The 21,187-nt window shown below is 37.1% G+C and overlaps 1 protein-coding gene across 3 annotated transcripts in view; it reads right to left on the bottom strand.

The window, feature by feature from the left end:
• The window catches only part of TNKS2 (tankyrase 2), a 49,138-nt gene extending 29,336 nt beyond the window's left edge, over window positions 1–19,802 (bottom strand). The window contains exons 1-9 of one of the 3 annotated variants that reach the window (XM_016220778.2): window positions 19,535–19,802; window positions 12,775–12,999; window positions 10,472–10,567; window positions 9,147–9,183; window positions 8,902–8,977; window positions 8,392–8,486; window positions 6,403–6,469; window positions 3,733–3,919; window positions 2,423–2,544 (exon numbers count right to left, since the gene is read on the bottom strand). In XM_016220778.2, coding sequence (XP_016076264.2) covers window positions 2,423–2,544; window positions 3,733–3,919; window positions 6,403–6,469; window positions 8,392–8,486; window positions 8,902–8,977; window positions 9,147–9,183; window positions 10,472–10,567; window positions 12,775–12,999; window positions 19,535–19,733 — 1,104 coding nt within the window. In that variant the 5' untranslated portion in view covers window positions 19,734–19,802. The remainder of the gene's footprint in view (window positions 1–2,422; window positions 2,545–3,732; window positions 3,920–6,402; window positions 6,470–8,391; window positions 8,487–8,901; window positions 8,978–9,146; window positions 9,184–10,471; window positions 10,568–12,774; window positions 13,000–19,534) is intronic. The other 2 variants (XM_087824441.1, XM_087824440.1) reach the window with 2 other exon arrangements.
• Between the last annotated feature and the right edge of the window lie 1,385 nt (window positions 19,803–21,187).

Here is a 21,187-nt window from a genome sequence, read left to right as displayed (position 1 = left end):
TCTTTACATGAAGAAATAGCATTGCACTCATCAGCTCTGGATTCTACTTTGTAATAGCACTGAGAGAATAGCTGGCCAGATGAGTAGTATTTGTTTCTCTTTCAACCAGTTGCTCCAGCAGAATAAGGAGCTTCGATTACCTGTTTGGCAAAAATCAATGAGAGAAAATGATACTGATTTAAGTTGGATATGGCAGCATCTCTATGTGTATGATATAACAAGGAGGGAGGGAGACAAGAGATAGGAATTCGTTAGGTATAAACCTAGTAAGTACCTCGTGGTAATGTCCCAAATCTTTGCATCCCCAACATCCAGGATGATGCTCATATACAACAGGTGTTCAAGAAATGTCTAAATGAGTGAATGGTGAAATCAATCTATGTAAATATGTTAAGATAAAACTGAAACCTGAAAATCCATGGAATAAAAAGTTCTAGATAATTGTTAAACTAGGTTGTTTTATGTATCTAAGTACATAGAACACATGAAATTTGTTCTGATTTTGACATGTTAATGATAAAGCTTATCTGATCTTCATAATTTTGTTCCAGATTCATTTTTTGATGTTGCTGCTGTCACAAAAACCATTCCTTTGCTCTTAATAAAACCACTGGTGAACATAGCTCCTTTGATATGTTACGAGTAATCACTCTAGGACATCTATCAGGATAGCACAGAGAATGGAAATAGTTTATCTTCAAGAATTTTTGATCACATCTACTTCAAATTGCTCCCCTACTCCTCTGCAGCATCCTGGGACAGGGTCTGTAATCTCTGGAAACCTGGAAGACAGTGGCCCCTGGACCACAACTATGCAATACTTAACTCCTAGTATGTTTTAAGGCTAATAACAAAATAAGGTGTTTAGTAGAAGAATATTTAGGGAAAAACAACATGTAGTATTAGCTCTTCAGACCAGAAAATTTTCCATGTCCATCGTTCCAAGTTTCTCTGTACCATCTTAATGCTGCTATGATTTTAATTTTGCATTAACATTTCTTATTAGCCTGCAGTTTTGCTACTGTTTTACTTGGATAGTTTTTACAAGTGATGTAGCAAGAAGGTCTAAAATGTTTTATAGATAGGCTTCTACATAACGTTCACATAGTTTACATCACAGCATAAGGAAGAAAATTAACCATAAAAGATAGTAGGTAAGTAGGGCTACTATGAGTTAAACTTGCCCTTAAACACATTAATTTACTTAGGGCCATCTTCCCTTATCCAAAGCACATTCTGCAATTCATACAGTAAGACTTTGTTCCTTTTAAATTTCTGCTTCTAAGGTAGCCTCTGATTATACCATTCCCTTTCCTCTCTTCCATCACCTACCCTTGCCAGCTCCCATCTTTTCTGACTGTTTTTCCACAGATTGCCTGGTTCTCATTTACTGTTACAGTTCCACAGAGTGGTTATTAGCTCTATTAGGGAAGTAGCCTCTATACACACACTTTATCCATACATTACAGAGGGAAGATAATATAGACTTTAGATCTAATTTTGCTCTGGCAGGTGTGGCTCAGTTCATTGGAGCATCCTCCCATACACTGAAAGGTGGCAGGTTTGATTCCCAGTCAGGGTGCATATCCAGGTTGCGGGTTCAATCCCTGGTCTGGGTGCATATGGGAGGCAACCGATTAATGATTCTCTCTCCCTTCCCTGCCCCCTTCCTCTCTCTAAAATCAATAAAAAGCATATCCTCAGGTGAGGATAAAAAAATACTGTAGATCTAATTTTGAAAAAAATTACAATACTAGAAGGAAAACCAAGTGATTTTTATCTTGGTGGTAGAATTATTTTTTCATTATTTTCAGTGGATCACAAATTTTCAATCATAAACATTTGTAATTTTTATAATAAAAAAGCAAATTATATGTACCATTCATAATAAATTACACATAATATATGCCAGTACATAAATAAAATTTTTTTCTGGAAGGATACTCAAATGAATAACAGCATTGCCTTTGGAGGGTGAGGTTGTCTATTCTTCTGTATTACTTGAAATTTTTCTTTATATACGTGCAGGTATTAATTGTAAAAAGCATGGATTTTCTTTTTTTTAAATCAAATTATATCTGAGAGCTTTTTTTTTTTTTTTTTTTAATATATCTTTATTGATTTCACAGAGAGGAAAGGAGAGGGAGAGAGAGAGACAGAAACATCAATGATGAGAGAGTCATTGATCGATCCCGCAACCTGGGCATGTGTCCTGACCGGGAATCGAACCCTGATCGCCTGGATCCTAGGTCGACGCTCAACCGCTGAGCCATGCCTGGCCGGGCTAAAAAGCATGGATTTTAAACCAATGCTATTATAAAAACAGGACATTATGGTGTATCATCAGAAGAAGTAGGGCATTATGATTAGTTTTGCATGTTTTTGGTTACTGTATTGCAAAAACTTAAATCTGAAACATTACCAAGGCAGTTTCATGCGTTTGAGGATGTTTAAAATTCACCATTTCCAGAGAGAGATGTTTTTTGATTCGTGTAACATCAGCTTCCCGTGCAGCCTGCAGCAAAGAGTGACCTTTAAATTCATCTAGATGAAGAAAAAGTATATAAATCTGCATGAGAATTATCAAATTGATAGGACTTACCTAGTAAAAGACACAGTATTTTTCCTGAAATTATATTCAAAATCTACCAAAACAGCCAAATTGAGAGTCTAAATATATTCTCCAAATATAACCCCTGAAAAGGGACACAGTGGTATTCCAGTTCCCCTCAGTTAAGACCCAATTAATCTCCAACTGTATACACAGATTTATCCCATGGCCAACTCAAGGTCTATTTTGGCCTGGAGGTATCAGGAATACAACAATATATTCCCAGACAAGGGAGTTCTGAGAATTTTCCAAATCATAGAACTTTTCTCAGTAAAGAAATAAAACAAGAGGGTGATCACAGTCCCTACACTAACATTACAGCAGTAGCAGATGGCTTTGCTCACACACCAGAGAACTGGGAACCAAACAAGTTAGGTATTTCCAAGGAGGCACCCAATGATGAACAAATGAAGGAGGGTATTTTCTCAAGATTCCTCTCTTTTATTCTTCAGATTTATGAAACTATCCATTGTCCTTTATTATTCCAAAATAATATATTTCCTATTTATGTACAGCAAAACTGTATCTGAACTAGGTCGCTATTTCTCATTACATCTACTTCAGCTATACATAGAAAACCACAGAACTGCCCAGATACCAAAGAATATCAGATAGTAAAATCTGAGTGAGGACTATGTTTACCAGATGGCAATCCTACAAATAACACTTCATGGCAGTGTCCCTGGAAAGTCATATCAAACACAGGAATAAAACCCAAATTCCTTTTAAAAGCATATCATCTATAAGACTAATACATATAAAGCACATTTAACTTGGCTTTAAAAAACATACAAATATACAGTGTGCCCAAAAAAAATGTATACATACTTTGAATAATTATTAATTCCAATGTGTTAAATCTGAAGAGACCTCAATTGAGCTTTTAGAAAAAAGTGTGTATACATTTTATGGGGACACACTGTATTTTCTTTTCATAGCATCTTAAGAGCAGAGTAAGTAGACACTTCCAAATGATTAAATATGCTAGTCTGAACAACAACAGATACCCATGGCTAAGGAAATCACTATTTAAAAATTTCTAGAAACAAACAAGAAAGAAGTAATTTTTAGTTTATTGATATCATAAAAGCTTAGCTAAACATTCATCATTTTATACTCACATGCTAATCTTTCTTTTAATTGCGGTGTGGGAGCCAAGTCTATAGCACTTTTATTGTGGCAATTCAGCAGTGTTGGATCTGCACCATAACTTAGGAGAAGAGAGCACACTTCAACCCTGTTCTTAGAAGCAGCCTCATGAAGAGGAGTAAACTGCCACAAGTCCATTGCATTTACACAGGCACCATGCTGGGGTGGCAGGGAGGGAGAAGGAAACACATATTTAGTGTTCAATTTTTAAGAGAATTTGGAATTATTAGTGTGTAATTTAACATCATGTAAGCTTAAACAGGTTATGTTCCCAAAGTTCACTTTTTAAACCAATTATTTCAGAAAAAAAAATACATTTTTTCTCCCCATGAAGAAACAGTAGCTGGTTGCTAGGCCTACCCATAAAGGCCTATTTAACTCTTTTATTGTTAAAAACAGTTAAGAATGAAGCTTTAGATTTAACATGCATCTTTTCCAAAAACTAATTTTTTCTTTTGAAATAGTTTACATACGGTAAAATACATAGTTCTTAAGTATATACAGTAGTTCCTCCTTATCCATGTGGGATATGTTCCAATGCTCCCAGTGGATGCCTAAAACAATGGACAGCACAAAACCCCATGTTTTCCCCATGATAGTTTAATTTATAAATTAGGTACTCTAAGAGATTCTAATAATTGAATAGAATCATTATAACAATACATTGTAATGAAAGTTATGTGAATAGTCTTTTTCAAAATATCCTATTGTACTGTACTCATCTTTTCACTTAAAGGAAGCACTTTACGGCTTCTCTTTGGCATATCTGAATTGCCAGTATCACTATTACTGCTTTTGGGGGTCATTATTAAGTAAAATAAGGTTTACTTAAATAGAAGCAGGACAGCTGATCTGATAACAGACACAGCAGCTACTAAATGACTAATGGGCAGGAGGGGATACACTGGATTCATGTCCCAAGTAGGAAAGCATGAGATTTCATCACACTACTCAGAATTGCATGCAATTTAAAACGTATAAATTGTTTATTACTGAAATTTTCCATTTAAAATATTTTTGGACCAGCTGACTGGAGGTAACTGAAAATGCAGAAAATGAAACTGTAGATGGGATGGGGGTAGGGGGACTAATGCAGTTTGATATGTTTTGAGAAATGTACATATTCATGATACCATCACCCAATTCAAGATATAGCACACTTTTATTGCCCCAGAATGTTCCCTCATGCTCCTTTTATGTGTGGAAAATCCCTGCTCCCATTCTGACTGTTAGCACCATATACTGGATTTACATGTTCTTGTGTTTCATAAAAATGGAATAACTCAGTATGTACTTTTTGTCTTTTTTCACACATTTCTGAGATTCATTCATGTTGTTCTATCAATAATTTTTATTGATGAGTAATAGCATTCCATTGTACAAGATATACCATAATTTACTTACCCATCATCCTGTCGATGGGTATTTGGACTATTTTTAGTTTTTGACTATTATAAATAATTATGAACATTCATGTACAAATCTCTTTACGGACACATGCTGTCATTTCTTTTGCATATACCCCTAGGAATGGAACTTGCTGGGTCATATGGTAGATATGATTAATTTTATTAAAAATTGCCAAACACTTGCAATGTTTGAGTTCCAGTGCTCCATTGCCTTGCTAATACTTCGTTTTGTTACTTTTTAATTTTGCCATTTCCAAGTATTAGAGTTGGATGGACCACAGAAATCATTCTAGTTTAACCTCTCATCAAACACAAAATTCCTTCCATAGATATATCCCTGTAGAAGGTGACAGCTACTTAGTACTTTCAATGATTGGGAACTAACTGTTAAGTGACATAACTTTCTATACTTACTAGATAACTCTTGTTGTTAGAAAGTTCTCTTTTATATTAAGTTAAATATGTACTTTAAACTCTGATCTATTGGTCTAGGCTTATGGGCTACTCAGAATATCCACCATTATAATAAAGTCATTTCTGTGAGAAAATGTATTCTCTGCTTTCAAAGGAAGCAAAGAGGCATTGGAAACAAATGTCTCCTCTCCTTTCCTATGACAACTGCTGATAGAATGAGGAAAAGTATTCAAGGGGCAGAACGAGTGCAGAGTGAGAGAAGTCTAAAGCAAGTGGTCAAATACATATAGAGACTGGGGAACAAAAAAATTGGGGTGTGGGTAACATCCTTGGATCCACTCTAAGGAGAATATATATCTATTCTCATCCAACAGAGAGCAAAATAAGGAATCTGCCAGTCTTGGGAACCTGACTGTTAAACAGCAGCCACCCAGCAGCACACTGGAAAAAGCTTACCAAGTAAGCCTGTTTCAACTCAAAGTACAACTGGGCAAGTCTTGCAAATGTAACTGGTGGTTTTAATAATATACAATTCACTAAAAATTGCTCTCAGATATTTTCAAGAGTTTTGAAATTTCACTTTAGCCACAAATTATAGAATCACTTAATTTGCTATTCGTAAGATGGTAGCACTACTTTGTATTTAAAATCTTACGGAATTTCAAAAATCTCAAGCAGTCAAATGCTGACTTATCAATCATCTACCTTTTATAATAATTATAAATACTCCTATATCCACCAAGCACCCAAAACACATAGAAGAACAGACACACTATGCATTTAAAATAACTTATATAAGAAAAGTACAACAGAACTAACCTTGACCAGAAGTTCAGTTACTTCATAATGACCGTAAGAACAGGCATTGTGTAAGGGCACTAGATCACTACAATATGAGACGGGAGGAAAGCCTGTTATTATAGATTCCCTAGGCTTAGTTTATTTAATTAATTAAAATTTACAGTCAGATTTAAATAGCAAATGGCTTATGTGACCTTCTAATAAAAATGCATAAAATTTAGTAACATCCATTTGAACATGAAGTCCTGCAATTCTAACTCCCAAGTCTCTTTCAAATCCATTTTTCCATCCCCAATGCACTGCCACTGCCTTGGTTTAGGCCTTTACTATTTCTCCCTGTATTACTGAAATAACCCCCACTTCAATTTATCCTTGAAGGTATAACCAAGTATCTTTCAAAAGGTTATCTGATGTAGTTACTCCTTATTTTAATGTCCTTCACTGGTTCTTCCTTGCTTTCAAATGGTTCCAACCGCTTGGTCTGGCATATGATGATCTGACGCTAGCTAGCTGTACTCTTCAATAATGGTATACCAAACCACTGCAGTTCCCTGAATTCCTTTACACAGAACTATTCCCTGGGTGTAGAATGGGTTTCCCTCCCTCCTGGCTTGCTTCTACACATCTTTTCCAAAATCGGAGCTCACACACTGACTCTTCTCTGAAACTCTTGAGATTCTATAAGGTAAACTGCTATAGTCCTTAATGAAACTAAAACCCAATTTCTTCATGACGACAATGGGAGAAGAACTTTCTATGTAAGAAGGTACAGTGGAATCTTAAAATCTTAACATATTTTTAAGCTGCTCCTCCATGGGGCTTACTTACAAGTAATTACCACTGACCATCATGATGGCCTCTGGTGAATGATGGCCACCCATGCCTTAGTCTTTAGTTCTATCTGTCCTCTTTAAAGGCTCATAGACTCTCCTCACCATTTCTGGTTATATAATTTTTTACTTACCTGAGCACTAATTTCATTTCTAACTATCTATTAGTTACCTCCACCTGAGTTCCCATCATCATCTCATAAAACCAAGAGTTCTAAAAGTGAACTCAATGTTTTCCCCTAAAATAATTTTCCCTCCTGGATTTTAATACGTGTATCAGTGAGTCTCACTCATTCAGCGTCAAAATTTAAAATGTAGTTGCCTTTTTGTTCCTTTCACTCTCATCACATACATTCACCAAATCCTGCCCACCATTCTTACACTGTAATATCTCTTGCATTGTGTCTTTTCATTTCCATTTCCTCTGCCACCACTCTATAGATCTTCATTATGCCTGAATCCCTGCAATACTCAATCGCCTAATTGCTCCTTTTGCTTCTAGTCTCCCTCTGCAATCTACCCTACACAATGCTGTAAGAATACACCTCCTAAAATTCTTCTTTTAGAATAATCATTCCCCTTAAGATCCTTCAATGGTTGACGTTGCTCACAGAATGAAGTTTGAATTCTTTAGACTAAAATCCCAAGTTCTCTAAAACCGAATTGTTACCTATTTCTCCAACTCTAACCTTCATTTCTCTCCTTTGTGAATCATTTGCTTCAGTCAAGCTGATCTAGTGATTGTTTCCTAATATGCTGCAATATCTGTTTTGGCACCTCTTCTCACACCAGTTCTGTTGTACAGAGGGATGGTTCCTAAACACTCTGCTTTCTTGATTTGGGTCCAGGTCAAGTACTATCTCCTCCTGAAAAATTTCCCAGTCACTACAGCCATTACTGAGAGTTCCCTCCTATGAACTCCTATAGCAGTATCCCTCTCTATCACATAATAGTAGAGACCTTGTATTGTTAAGTGTCTTTTCATGCCCCCTAAAGTGTAGTGTAAGCCCTAGAGTAGTTGCCTTAATGTTTTATAATTCCGTGTCCTCAATCTGCGTATTATAGAAGCTCAATAAATGTTTATGCAGTTTAGTAAAAAATGATTTTTATAAGGTCACAGGATTTATTATAAGGATAGCAATATTTAAGAAATCCAAATTTTTGTTCAAATACTTACCCTTTATCTTTAGCATGGACATCAGCTCCATGTTGCAATAAGAGCTGTACAATCTTTACTCTATTGTATCCTGCTGCCAAATGCAATGGAGTTGACTAAAATATTAATCAGAAAATTAATGAAATTCAAATACTGGCCTAAAAAGAAAAGTGTAAAAAGCTAAAAATCCAAATATAAAAAGTGTAAAAAGCTAAAAATCCAAATATAAAAATCAAGAAGAAAGCTTTATAACTTTATTGTCTAAATAAAGTCATCACAATTTGGTTTTTAAAAAATCCAACACACATACTGAAGGTATAGTATAAAAGTTTATAAGTTCATTATTGCAAATAGGAAGCCAACAACTAAATATTTATTAGCAATAAAGTTTTACTAAGTTTAGGAATTAATCCAAATTACTGCTTAAAAAAATATATCAGCATTCTCTTCAAGTGTTTTAATTTATAAGAAGATAAATGCATTTTCATGTTACCAGGAGATGAACACAAACTTAGTTGCAAAAAGAAGTACCTTTCTACCATCACTTGCATGGCAGTTGACATTTAATGGTGTGAGTAGAGCCATCATTTTTTCCTCATTGCCGCTCCTAACGCACACATAAAAAAGGCATTAGCAATTTCTATTCTTTATCAGATCCTATTTGAAGGCATTTATGTGAACACTAAAATAAAATTCATTCTTTTATAGTTTGCTTATTGCAAAAAAAATTAAAAAAATTAAATGGTGAAGATTTCATGGTACTTATTATAACACACCTGGCACTTTCCAAGAGTTCATCTTTCTTATATTCACCTGTGAATTAAGAAAAAACACACACACCAAAGACAGAAATTAAAAAAATTCAATTATAAAATTAGAGTTTTATGCATGAAAATGCTCACTGATTATATTTAACGCATATAAACTTGAAAATAAGTTTTCAATAAAGGGAAAACGGTTATTCAATAGAATATTGTACAGTTTAAAAATATTTATATGAAGAACATGGACTATATTATAAAAGTGAGTAAAAAGATTCAATGCTATACAATGAAGTGTGACCCCAATTATACAAAAACAATATGCACAGAAAAAGGAAAGCCAAGAAGGAAATATACCAAAATTTTAACAAAGTTTGTCTTAGGTGGGAGGTTATGGGTGAACCTTTCCTTTTATTTTTACTCCTTAAATTACTATGGGAAACCAATATGTTATTCACTTAACACACAGAATGAATCTACTTCACGCAAAAGCCAAACAAAATCCAATATACTAACATTCAGAAATGACTAAATAATCTATAGCATCACCAACTGAACATAATCATTAACAATTTTGTGACTCCAAAAGATTTTTCAACACTACAATTGTTTTTATTATACTGCTATTTTAGTCAGCCTTCCACGTCTGCAGACTTTGCGTCCAAGAATTCATCCAACATCAGATTGAAAATCGTATTTTCAATCCATGGTTGGGAATCTATGAATCTGGAGAGCCGACCATATACACTGATTTGCACCTTCTTAAAGAACTTGAACATCCACAGATATCTGTATCCACTGGGGGCGAGGGGAGCATGTCCTGGAACCAATCCCCCCTGGACACTGAGGGGCAACTGTATATACAAATAAAAAAAGGATTAAATATAAAGTCTTTATGCCTATAGCTTTAACATATATAATGCATACAAAAAAACTTTAAAATTAATACAATTTAAATAAACATAATTTAACAAAATGGACAGTTTATTGATTTGCTTAAATGAAACCCAAACTGCTGCCCACAATATGAATGGCACACTGGCTACTAGTGCAAGGTTTCATTTGAGCCCCAAGATTTTCTTTAAAAGATAAAAGCAAGGAATAGCATGGATTAGGGAAGGAGGAACACCAATTTTAATATGAAAAAACACACACAAAAAAGCTTTACCTTTCTTAGATGAGAATCAAATGCCAACTGTCCAGTTGTAGAAAAAAAATAACTGAACTGACACTATTTTAGAAATCCAGTTGAGGTCATTCAACACAGGAAGCTGACTACCTACACCAAGCTCATTCTCTATATTCTTCCTGGAAAACCCAAAGAGAGTACACAAACGTACCAGTCAGCACTGCTTTGGCCGACAGGTCTGCTAAATCCAATGCTGTCCTTCCATCTGTGTTTCGGATGGTCGGCTCAGCTCCATGCTGTAAGAGCACTGCAAAATAGCAATATGATTTTTTTCAAGACGGTAATAATGACAATTTTAGTAAGTCATTTTCTCAGAAATGCTGGTCCAGACGTCTCAAGGTTACTTAAAGATCTTTCATATCCCAATAGTGTGGTAAATGTTATAGTTTAAAGATAAGAATATATAAAATATTTTATTATTTAATGTATTATACACATTAAATAAATGTCCCCTAAGCTTAGTCAGATTTTCCTTTGCTAGACAAGTGACTAAGGACAGATAAGAGTGCATAAGAAAATAAAAGGCAAGTCTGCTTAAAAGTTTGTTTTCTTTTCTCATTCCAAATGAATATTGAGTATGTTAGAAAGATTGTTCTATCATAACAGAAATTAAATTTCTAAACCTATGGATAGCCCAGGAATGGGGACCTGTGGTTATTAATAAATAAATAAACCAACCAACCAACCACACAGGAAAATTCTTAAAAAAAAGAAAAATACTTTCTGTAAGTTAAACCCAAATCAAAACTGCTATATTATAACCCAAAGCACATACAAAGAAAAGACCTATGCTATACTCTGTATTGTTATTTGTTATATAAAGATATTATAGCATACTCTAAATAAGGAGCTGGGGAAAGACAGGCAAATACATGCAGAAAGAGAAACCCAGCTTCCATCCTTTGATAGGGTTACTGTTCATTCTACTCTATTCCTATCTGTAACAGTTCTATCCAACAGAAGTAAAATGTGAGGCATTAATGTGAGCCACATATGTAACTTAAAATTTTCTAGTGGCCGCATTAAAAGATAAAAAAACAGGTTAAATTAATTTAAACACATTTTATTTAAACCACCACATCCAAAATATTGTCATTTCAATATTTACATTTATATTGTATTCAACATATAAAATTGAGGTATTCTGCATTCCTTTTATCTGAAATTAAGTCTGAAATCTGGTGTATTTTCCCCGTAGAGTAGATCTCAATTTCAAGTGGCCACATTAGAATTCCTCAGCTACCATATTGAATAGTGTAGCTCTATAACTACGTTTGGAAAACCTTACATTACTAAAACTAATTATTTATATGTTTGAGACTCAGGAACTAGAAAAGGATTATAAGCAGAAGGCAGTAGCAATATAAGATAACAAACACAAAAGAAAAGGAGAATTGGGCAGAGGTTACTTGGTAATCTATTTCATATCTTTATAAATTACCTAATTTAAACTAAATTAGGTACACTGCGGTGACTGGTATAAATAGTGACTTGGGGTTTGGAAGACAGGGGAGAACAATTTAAGTCCAGCACAGAGCCCCGGGACTTTTCCTAGGACACAGAACTGGCTTTCTATCTGCCTAAGGAATTTCAACTGTCCTTGTTTTGCATCAGGAAATAGAACTAAGGTAGCAGAGTCCAAAATCCCTGACTACATTAGGCTCAGAAAAGTCAATACCAGGTTAATAAAAACTCTCAAATAAGAGGCCTTCTCACATATAATTTTCTGTCAATGATCAATCTGTTGGGCAAATCCTATTTGTTAAAGGATTCTAAATGACTGATGATTTTCCCTTCAAATGCTTCTTTACTTATCCTGCCATTTCTATTCTCCTACAATAACCTTCGTTCAAGCCCTCATCATTTCTGATCTGCGTTATTCTACAGTTTCCTAGCTAATCTCCCTGATGCCATTCATTCTACCAGCCCCCTACCAAATCACTCTTTCTAAAATATACTATTTTCATCACATTGTTGTTCCCCTCCTTAAAAGTCTTCAACAACTCCACACAACACACATAATATCACGCTCCTTAACCTGGAATTCAAAGTTCTTTATAAAGATGGCCTGCCTACCTTTTCAACCTTTCTCCCACTACTTCCTTGGGAGATTCCAGGAAGGAGTCACTGGACTCCAGCCAACTCACTGCACTCCTTCTCCTCTAACACTCCTGCTCCCTATCATGCCTTTATCTGGTTCTTTGTTTGTGCCATCTCTAAGAGAATCCAAATTTCCAGAAAACAAGAATCTTGTCTCTATTCTCTAAACAACTTAAGCCCAGTACCATACACAAAATGACACTTAGTAAATAGTGGATAGCTTAAATCACGAAGTGTTCTTAAGTATTTAAATTCAGCCTGGCAGAATCTGATCACATTAACAAATGAAGTCAATTCAGATTCAGAATAGTTATAAACTACTTCAGGAAAATTCTGGAAAGTAAACAGTCTTACCGATGCAAACATCAATCTTTCCTTTAATTGCAGCTTCATGGAGAGGAGTGTAATTCCAATTATCACGAGCATTTGGGTCTGCACCATGTCGCAAAAGGAGATTGACTACTTCAGCATGACCAAAAGAGCATGCATTATGAAGAGGAATAAGGCCTCCATCATCACGTGCTTGGACATTTGCACCATTCTGAAGCAAATATTCAACTACATCTTTCCGCCCAAAACCTAAAAGAAAACAAATTACCCATATTTAAATCCTGCAAAGAAAATATATCAAATTAGAATCAATAAGTAGAAGCCATGCTAAAATGTTGGATAGGCAATAATAAGAAATTCAACAATTCAAGAATTCATTGATGAGATAGAGGTAAGACTCAACACTGACATGTACGACCTAAATACTGAAATTGATGTTTAAGCTGGGTAGAAAGGGTGAAGTGATTATATCTATATAGTTACCAAAAGTCCAAGACACAGATAACTTCTACTTCTATAAGTTTGTATCAACATGATTCTTCAGCCATTAAGATGTCTGAAACCTGTCTGGAGACTGACAACAGAGATCAGCATGTTTTCAAAGTCATATTGTAAAGACTATTAACATGTGAGCGGAAGTCATGCTGCTATCCTGAGAGTAGATGAAGAGTCTGAAATTTTGAATGTTTGAAGCCACTTGGCATAAAAGGAAATTAGAGGGGGTGAGTACGTTGCTATTTAAAATTTTTAATTCTTCCAGTTAGGAGTTTGGTGAAACCTTTATATTCAAGATGCTTCCTAAACTCTGAAGGCTAATCCCTGATGAAATCCCCATTCTTATGGTCTCAAAAATAGTTCAAAGCATCTGTTAAGTACTCATTTCTTGAAGGAAAAGTAGCTTTGCAGGGTATATTCTGATCATGTTCTCACTGGCCAGGCAGAACATGAATAGGCATATCCTTAGAGTCAATGCCAATTTCCATATCCTCAGGATCTCTTTACAAAGGAATCAAAAGCCTAAAGTTAGTAGTCATGGCTGCTCAGGATATATTGTGGTTTATTTTATAATTATGGAAGAGCAGTCATCTTCAAACACTGCTTGATGTCTATAAGTGAAAATCCTGATGAAATTATACATTGAGTTTGAATCTACTATAAAGCACTAACAGTGAAACAAAGCAGGCATATCTGGAAAGTGTATTTGCTGATCAATAAACTGTGTCACTTAATGGCAGGCACTGTGTCCTGTTCATTTCTGTTCACTGGTCAAGGCCAGGATCTAGCATATAGGACTTAATAAACATTTGCTTAGTGCATGTCTAAAACTTTGCTGAAATAGTAAGCAAATGACCCTCACAGGGAATATGGAGCTGATGATTTGTGACCACTAAGAAAAACAGTCTATTCAATTTCTCTCTTGTCAAGTTTCATTACTACCTAGTGCCATCAGTTTCAGCAGTTCCAGGAACTGTCTTGCTAACCATGACTACTGTTAACAGTATCATATTTTGCTGCTATATTGGAAATATCCTTTCATCTGAATGGCTTCCAAAAAGCTATAAGGCAGAAGTCACTACAGAGAAGCCAATGTAAACTCAAAATTTTGCTGAGAGCTGCCACCTCCCCTTTTTTACAGCCCAAAGATGATGGCCCACTGATGATATAACTGGTCCAATATGACATGACTGTGATGTCTTGACAATTTAAAGGTAAGCTGGTGTCATGTATGGCTTTGTCAGAAGAAAACATTCAGAAACAAAAAAATGTGAATAAATGCCATGAAAAAGAGAAGGCTCCTGCAGTCTGGGAGATGGGATGGATAATCAAGCAGTCTTAGGCTGATTTACATAGCCAGGACTCTTGTCAGGTTTTTCTGAGGGATGCCATTTTATACTTACTAGTAACTTTAGTTAACAAAGATCCAAGAACGGTATTTTCCACATGTATTTCTTTAGAATGAGGAATACAAGAGAGAAGGTTTTCTCCAGCTCAACTTGGGATGGATATACCATCTCTCTGGTAAAACTAAGAGAAATCTGGAAAAGGGCACCATGACCTTTGGGGTGATGAAATTTCTGACAATCTAAATGGGGAAGTACTGAAACAAGTGCTCCAAACTAGCTGTTAATGAAGTCAATCACCTACCTCTAAGTCCAGCAAGAGTTGAGGAAAAAAGTGTAGCTCAACTCTTGATAATATACTTGGAGATCTGCTAACTCAAGAAAGATTCTGAATTCTTAAACATACTGGTGTTTATTCGATATTGGGGTTTTCTATTGATGTAGGGTTTACTCAACCCCCCTCCCCCCCCACACAGCAAAAAACAATCTTGGTAACAATAATCTCTAGGTCTAGTTCTAGGTAAGGAATGTGGGTACATTTTATGCATCTCCCATAATTATGATGTTGGCCTACAGACAAAAGAAGGAAATACTATTGAAATGATATTGGATGTCTTTAAAAGTACCACTTTGGGAAAGGATATGAATGGCAAGTACAAAAGCTATTATATCTTTGGTAGCTGAGTTGTTAAATCCTTTAGTTGGGGGAGTCATTCCACTTTCTTATACCAGTCAGATTCTGACTTGTTGGTCGAATTGTCCACCTTATGCAGAAATCCTTTCTATAGCATCTCTGGAAGATGCCAATCCAGCCAATTCCTCAGCTAAACAGATTGTTAAAGGCAGTTTAACTTCTTGTAATCTTCCATCTACTAGTACTTGTTTTGACTGCTGAAGCTATACAAGTTATATCCACTCACTTTTCTACTGGACTGTCTTACACATATGTGAAGACAGTAATATTCTGACCTTAGTCTTTCATCTCTAGAATAAGTAACTCTAGTTTCATCTGTTGCTTGTATAATAAATTCCAAAGGCTTTAATTCCACTTCCTTTCTCTGAATAATAATAATAATCCTTCTTATATGCAATCTACACAATTAAACACAATAATCAAGGTTAAGCCTGACTGGTCCAATGTACATGGCTGAATAGCATACTATAAATACAAAACAGTAACATAACACACTACAAATACAAAACAAGTGTTACTTTGTTTAGCTAGAACTCTACAATGCAAGATCTTTTCCAACTTGTCATATATATATAAAATCTCTTGCCACCATCTCTATATCCAAATTCCTTGAAACTGATAAATGATTACACATTTCTCTACTGAATGATACCTCTCTGCACACCCCCACAAAATATTTAAAATTCTCAAGCCATGGAATTCTATTCCACCCCACACCCCACCTCAGTTCTAAGATTCTAGAGAATGCGTATTTCTTTCTTTGGACAATAAGATGACTTTCTCCCAAGCTTCTGTCCCTCTTTATTTTTCAGAAACAAGTTCAGAGAAGCAATTCCCTTTACTGACATCTGCTGTTTTCTAGGGGATTACACTGTCAACCATTTCAGAGGCTATTGCTTTTAGCAAAATTAAAACTGCAACCTCCCTACCACCAACTTGCCTCTACAAGTTTTGCGACTTGTCACAAAAAATTCATTCATTTCCTCTGTGTGGGAGAGAGGGGGAAGGAAAAGAGGGAAAAAGAAAGCTGGTGGTGGTGGGACTGAAGGGGAAACAATTTTCCTTATAAAAATGACTTCTTAAAGCATATTTATCTAGAAGGAATGTAATCTAGTTCAATAAAAAACACCCAACAGAAGAAAAGTTTCAATTTATGTTGACGGCTTTTTTCATTACTAGAACTCCTTTGGGGATAGCAACTGATTATTCTTTTAACTAAATGTTTTAGAAGACACAATTTTTTTCTAAAGTATTCTTCTATCATGATCCATTTTCCTTGGTCTGCACAGATCTCTCATTCCTGTTCCTTGGGCATCCAAACAGAAAGACGAAAACATCCTCCCCTCTTCCTCAGTAAAATCTCCAAACTTTGGCTAAAAAAAAAAGTTTTCCTTTATAATGTACAAACTGAAGAAACCACTTGGTCAGGCAGTTTCCTAGTCTCACCCCCTACATCGAGCTTCCAATAGCATGTTCAGATTCACATTAACATGACTGATAATTCATTATCCACCAAAGATATAAAATGTACTCTCCATATAGTAAGAGAAAATGCAGATGGATGCATTTACTTAAAAATTAAGAAAAAAAGTTCTCTCTCATTAATCTAATAATTTAGATTGAATTTGCAAAGCTAATTAAAAATAAATTTCTTTTTTGTGATTTGCAATTTGCAACTTCTGCATAATTAGAGGGGGACTTAAAATTTTTTTTTACTATAAAAATTTTTTTAAATTGAAAAAGCTTTTTTTCAATTACAGTTGAGATACAATATTATATTATTTTTTATTTGTACAACATAGTGATTAGACATTTGTAAAACATGAAGTTATATGCCTGGTTTTAAACGCAGGGCTTTAAAGCTCTGGTTTAATGTAGACCAGGGGTGGGGAACCTTTTTTCCACCAAGGGACACTTGGATATTTGTGACATCATTTGTGGGCCACACAAAATTATCAACTTAAAAATTAGCTACGAAAAAAGCTCCTAAATCTATTGAATTTCTAGTCCCGCCTGCGGTTTGCCTTGGCAGGCAGGGCCAGACAAATGATTTTGCGGGCCTTATCTGGCCCGTGGGCTGGACATTTCCCACCCCTGATACAGACCATTAGCAACCTTTATTTTATTATTCTTTTTATACCTTAAATTCTTAATCTTCTAACCTGTACCTGATAATATGGATAAACTGTGAGGGGTGGGTTTGTTCCTAAAATAAGTGTTCCATTTCAGTCTGAACCACAATGAAACCTATGTAGAAAGTACTTTGAAATCTTGGGACAGAACTGAGGGTGGGATGGTGCGGGCAGAACAAAGTCAGTAAGAAGCTAATCCCATAATCTTAAACTTCTAAATATTACTATTTTCAGATATGAACTCATTAATACATCAAATTCTTGAAAGGTAGCAACTACGATCTTCCTTGGTTATTTTTATCCCACAGATCAAGCTAATAGAATCTAAGTAACACTACCCTTTGGATTACATATCCATTACTTATGACAGTTTGTCCAATCAGTTGCTTAAATGTTGACTACATGGTAAAACAGGACAATCCAAATTAGCTGAGGGAAAGCAGCACTGAACACCAAAATTTTAGGCAAAATGGCTAAACAGGTGAGATTTGACTTTAGTATTCTTTCCTTTCTGCTGCCCACAGGCTGTTTCTAGTTCTCTCACCAACAGTCCCTCAAACCTTTCTTTAAAAAGGCTTCCGACTGGGAACTCCAAAAAGATGTAAGTGATCAAGAAAGCACACTTTCTAACAATATTTACATTTTAAAACAGGTACAGGTTAAAGCAAACAAATCTCTGCTGGAAAAAAGTGTAAAAGCAGTGTCTGTGAACGAGGAAATCTTTCTTATGCTCCTCCTCTGCGCATCATTCCCACTCCAAAAGAACAGAGTGCTTTAATGCATATCCTTCTGCTTTTTCAAAAAATTATTTTAGCCCTGGCCAGAAAGCTCAGTTGGTTAGAGCATCGGCCTAATACACCAAGGTTGAGGGTTCGATCCTGGGTCAGGATACATACAAGCATCAACCAATGAATGCATAAAAAAGTTGAAAAACAAACTGATGTTTCTCTCGCTCTCTCTAAAATCAATAAAAAATTATTTTAAATAATCATGTAATACACAAAACAAAACACCAGGATTATCAGAAATATGAGACCCTACTTCCATTTTCAATTATGAGGACAGGGATAGTGAGGATCTTTCCTCAAAATTAAAAGTATAAATGTTTTATAGAAATAAGCTGAGCCTTGGCCAGTGTGCCCAGTGGTTAGAGCGTTGCCTCAGCACACCTAAGGGTCAGAGGCATGCGAGAGGCAGAGGCAACCAATCGACGTGTCTCTCTCACAATGATGCTTCTCTCTCTCTTCCTCCCTCCCTTCCACACTCTCTAAAAAGCAATAGAAAAAATATAATTGGGTGAGAATTAAAAAAGAAAAAAAAAGAAAAAGGAAATAAGCTGAGTGTCTCATTTCTAGTTCTTTTACATTCTTCAATAAAATGTAATATGCTTATATCATAAAGTGAAACTAGTATATACTGAAAGTCATTTAAACGTTATAAATCTTAGAATGAGGCAAGGTTAGTTCCAATTTAACTCTAGATCCAAGCTAAAGTATCTGCACAATCTTTCCTCTCATGGTACTACGGTCCACCCCAACGTGTGTGTGGGGGGGGGGGGGGAGGGAAACCACCATCCCGGATCCAGACTAAACCAGACCTCAGATCTCCCGAATTTGACAATTTCCAGTTCTAGTCTTTCCAGAAACTTGCTAACGACCGACTATCTAGATAAACCCATTAACGCAATGTGTCAAGAGCCAATTAAGCTACTCCTTCTAAATAACATCTTTGCATTTTACAAAGGCTTTTAACACTTTAACCCAAAGGATTGATAAAAATTATAGCGGAATTTGCAAGAACGACAGCCTTTGGAGGTAACTGGCCTTTCGGATTCCAAGGTCTACTCCGTCCCCCACTCTTCCTTGTGTGCAGAGGCCTTGTGAGGGAGCAAGACCGGAAGTTGATACAAGTATTGTTGATACAAAACAAAGCCCCAAAAACCCTTGCAGTGAGTGCGGCACGCTTCCCCCAGTCCCTGCTTGACCAGAACGAGACGACCAGGTCGAGTCCCAGCGGGGAACGGCCGGGGCACAGGAGCACCGAGTCCGGTTTGGAGCCTGCGCACCCCGGGGCGCAGGTGGGGTCTGGCGCGAGTCCAGGCGGCGACGCCGGATTACCTGCGGCGAAGTGGAGCGGGGTGGATTTCCTGCCCGCCGTGTCGCGGCTGTTCACCTTCTCCGGCGTCACCAGCCTCTTGACTCGCTCCACGTCCCCGTTGCGGCACGCCTCGAACAGCTCGCGGGCGGCCGGCTCCACAGCCTCCGCCGCCGCGCCCGCGCAGGCCGCGCCCCCGCCGGCGCAGCGGCGGCCGGACATGATCCTGGCCGCCGCCGCCAGCAGCAGCGCCAGCAACGGCAGTAGGAGCCCCGGCCCCGCGAGCAGGAGGGCGAGGCCCCCTGGAGGAGACGCGCTCAGGGCCCAGGCCGCTCCGCTCCCCGCTGTCACCGGGATCGGCGCAGCCCCATGGCCGCGCCACCGCGCGCCCCTCGCTCGGCCTCGCGACCCCCGACTGCCCCTCGGCGGCGGAGGCAGCGCGAACCAGACGTTCGAGACCCGAGGCGACGCGGCGGCGGAAGCTGGGAAAACCCCTCCTGCCAGCTCCTCGGAGTCCTGGGAGCGCAAGTGACGACGTGCTGCGCATGCGCAGCGGTCGGCGACCGGCGGGGCTGGTTTCGGCGAGCGGGGCCTCGCGGAGGGGTTTGTGGGAAATGTGAGGCGAGAGCCTTTGGCAGCGGGAGAAGAAGGGGTTTCGTCCCACCGCCATCTTTGCGGTGGGTTTTGCTGAAGCCGGGCCGCCGTCCTTATCGTCCTTTTTAAAAGCATAAATTTCCTCAGCTGAATTTCCTTACTGCTGTTACATCGAAAAGAGCCCTTGAAAGCCCCCCCCCCCCGATCTTGCATATTATTTGGGAATTCTCAGTGTGAAAATTCCTTTTTTTCCTTCCCCTCCCCAGCTTCCACAATCCCTTTCTCCTGGGGGATTTCTTTCCTGTTTTCTTTACTGTCTCTTCGCTTCCCCCACAACTGCTATTTTGTTATTTCTTGCAAGCTACTTTTCAGAAATAAATGCATTGCTTTCCACTTGATCGGAAGTTTGCGTGCGCTGCCCCAAGATCATTTAAAGGAAATTAGGAAAGCAATGAAAGTTTGTTCCCACTCTAAATTCATAACTGAGAGGTATGGGTCTGGTTAATTACTCTTTCCGTAGTTTAGTTGTTAGCTGAGGGCTAACCAAATGGCCCATGCATAAATCGATGTTATACTGCCTTAGCTGAGGTGTGGATACATGGGGCAAAGTTTAATGAATTGCAAAAAAGTTTCCCTCGCTGTTGCCTCAACTTCTTAACCTGTTTTTCAGGAAATTCAGGTTTTGTTTGGAAATGGCGACTCACTACTGTGCTAAAAGGTAGAGGATGTACACTTTTGGGAGTACTTTTATAAATAATAAAATACATATGCACATAATATATTTAGTATAAATTTGTTATGTGGCATATTAATAAAATGAATGTCCATGAATGCGCCTAAGAGCTAGAATACAACCAATACTATTGCATCTGTTTTCCTTCCCCATTTCATCCACTTGTCAAATATATTCCCAATATTATTTATTACTTCCTGTTTACAAATTTGTACTTTTAATCTCTTTCCGCATGTGTAACCCTCAAAAACATATTGTTTAGTTTTACTTGGTTTTGAGCTTTATAAAAATACCAGTCTTTGTGATCTTTTATCACTTAAGAAGATGTGAGATTCATGCGTTCATTTTC

This window comes from Miniopterus natalensis, chromosome 14 (genome assembly GCF_054644295.1).
Source record: "Miniopterus natalensis isolate mMinNat1 chromosome 14, mMinNat1.hap1, whole genome shotgun sequence".
Taxonomy (NCBI): domain Eukaryota; kingdom Metazoa; phylum Chordata; class Mammalia; order Chiroptera; family Miniopteridae; genus Miniopterus; species Miniopterus natalensis.
This window is presented reverse-complemented; position numbering and strand designations above follow the sequence as displayed.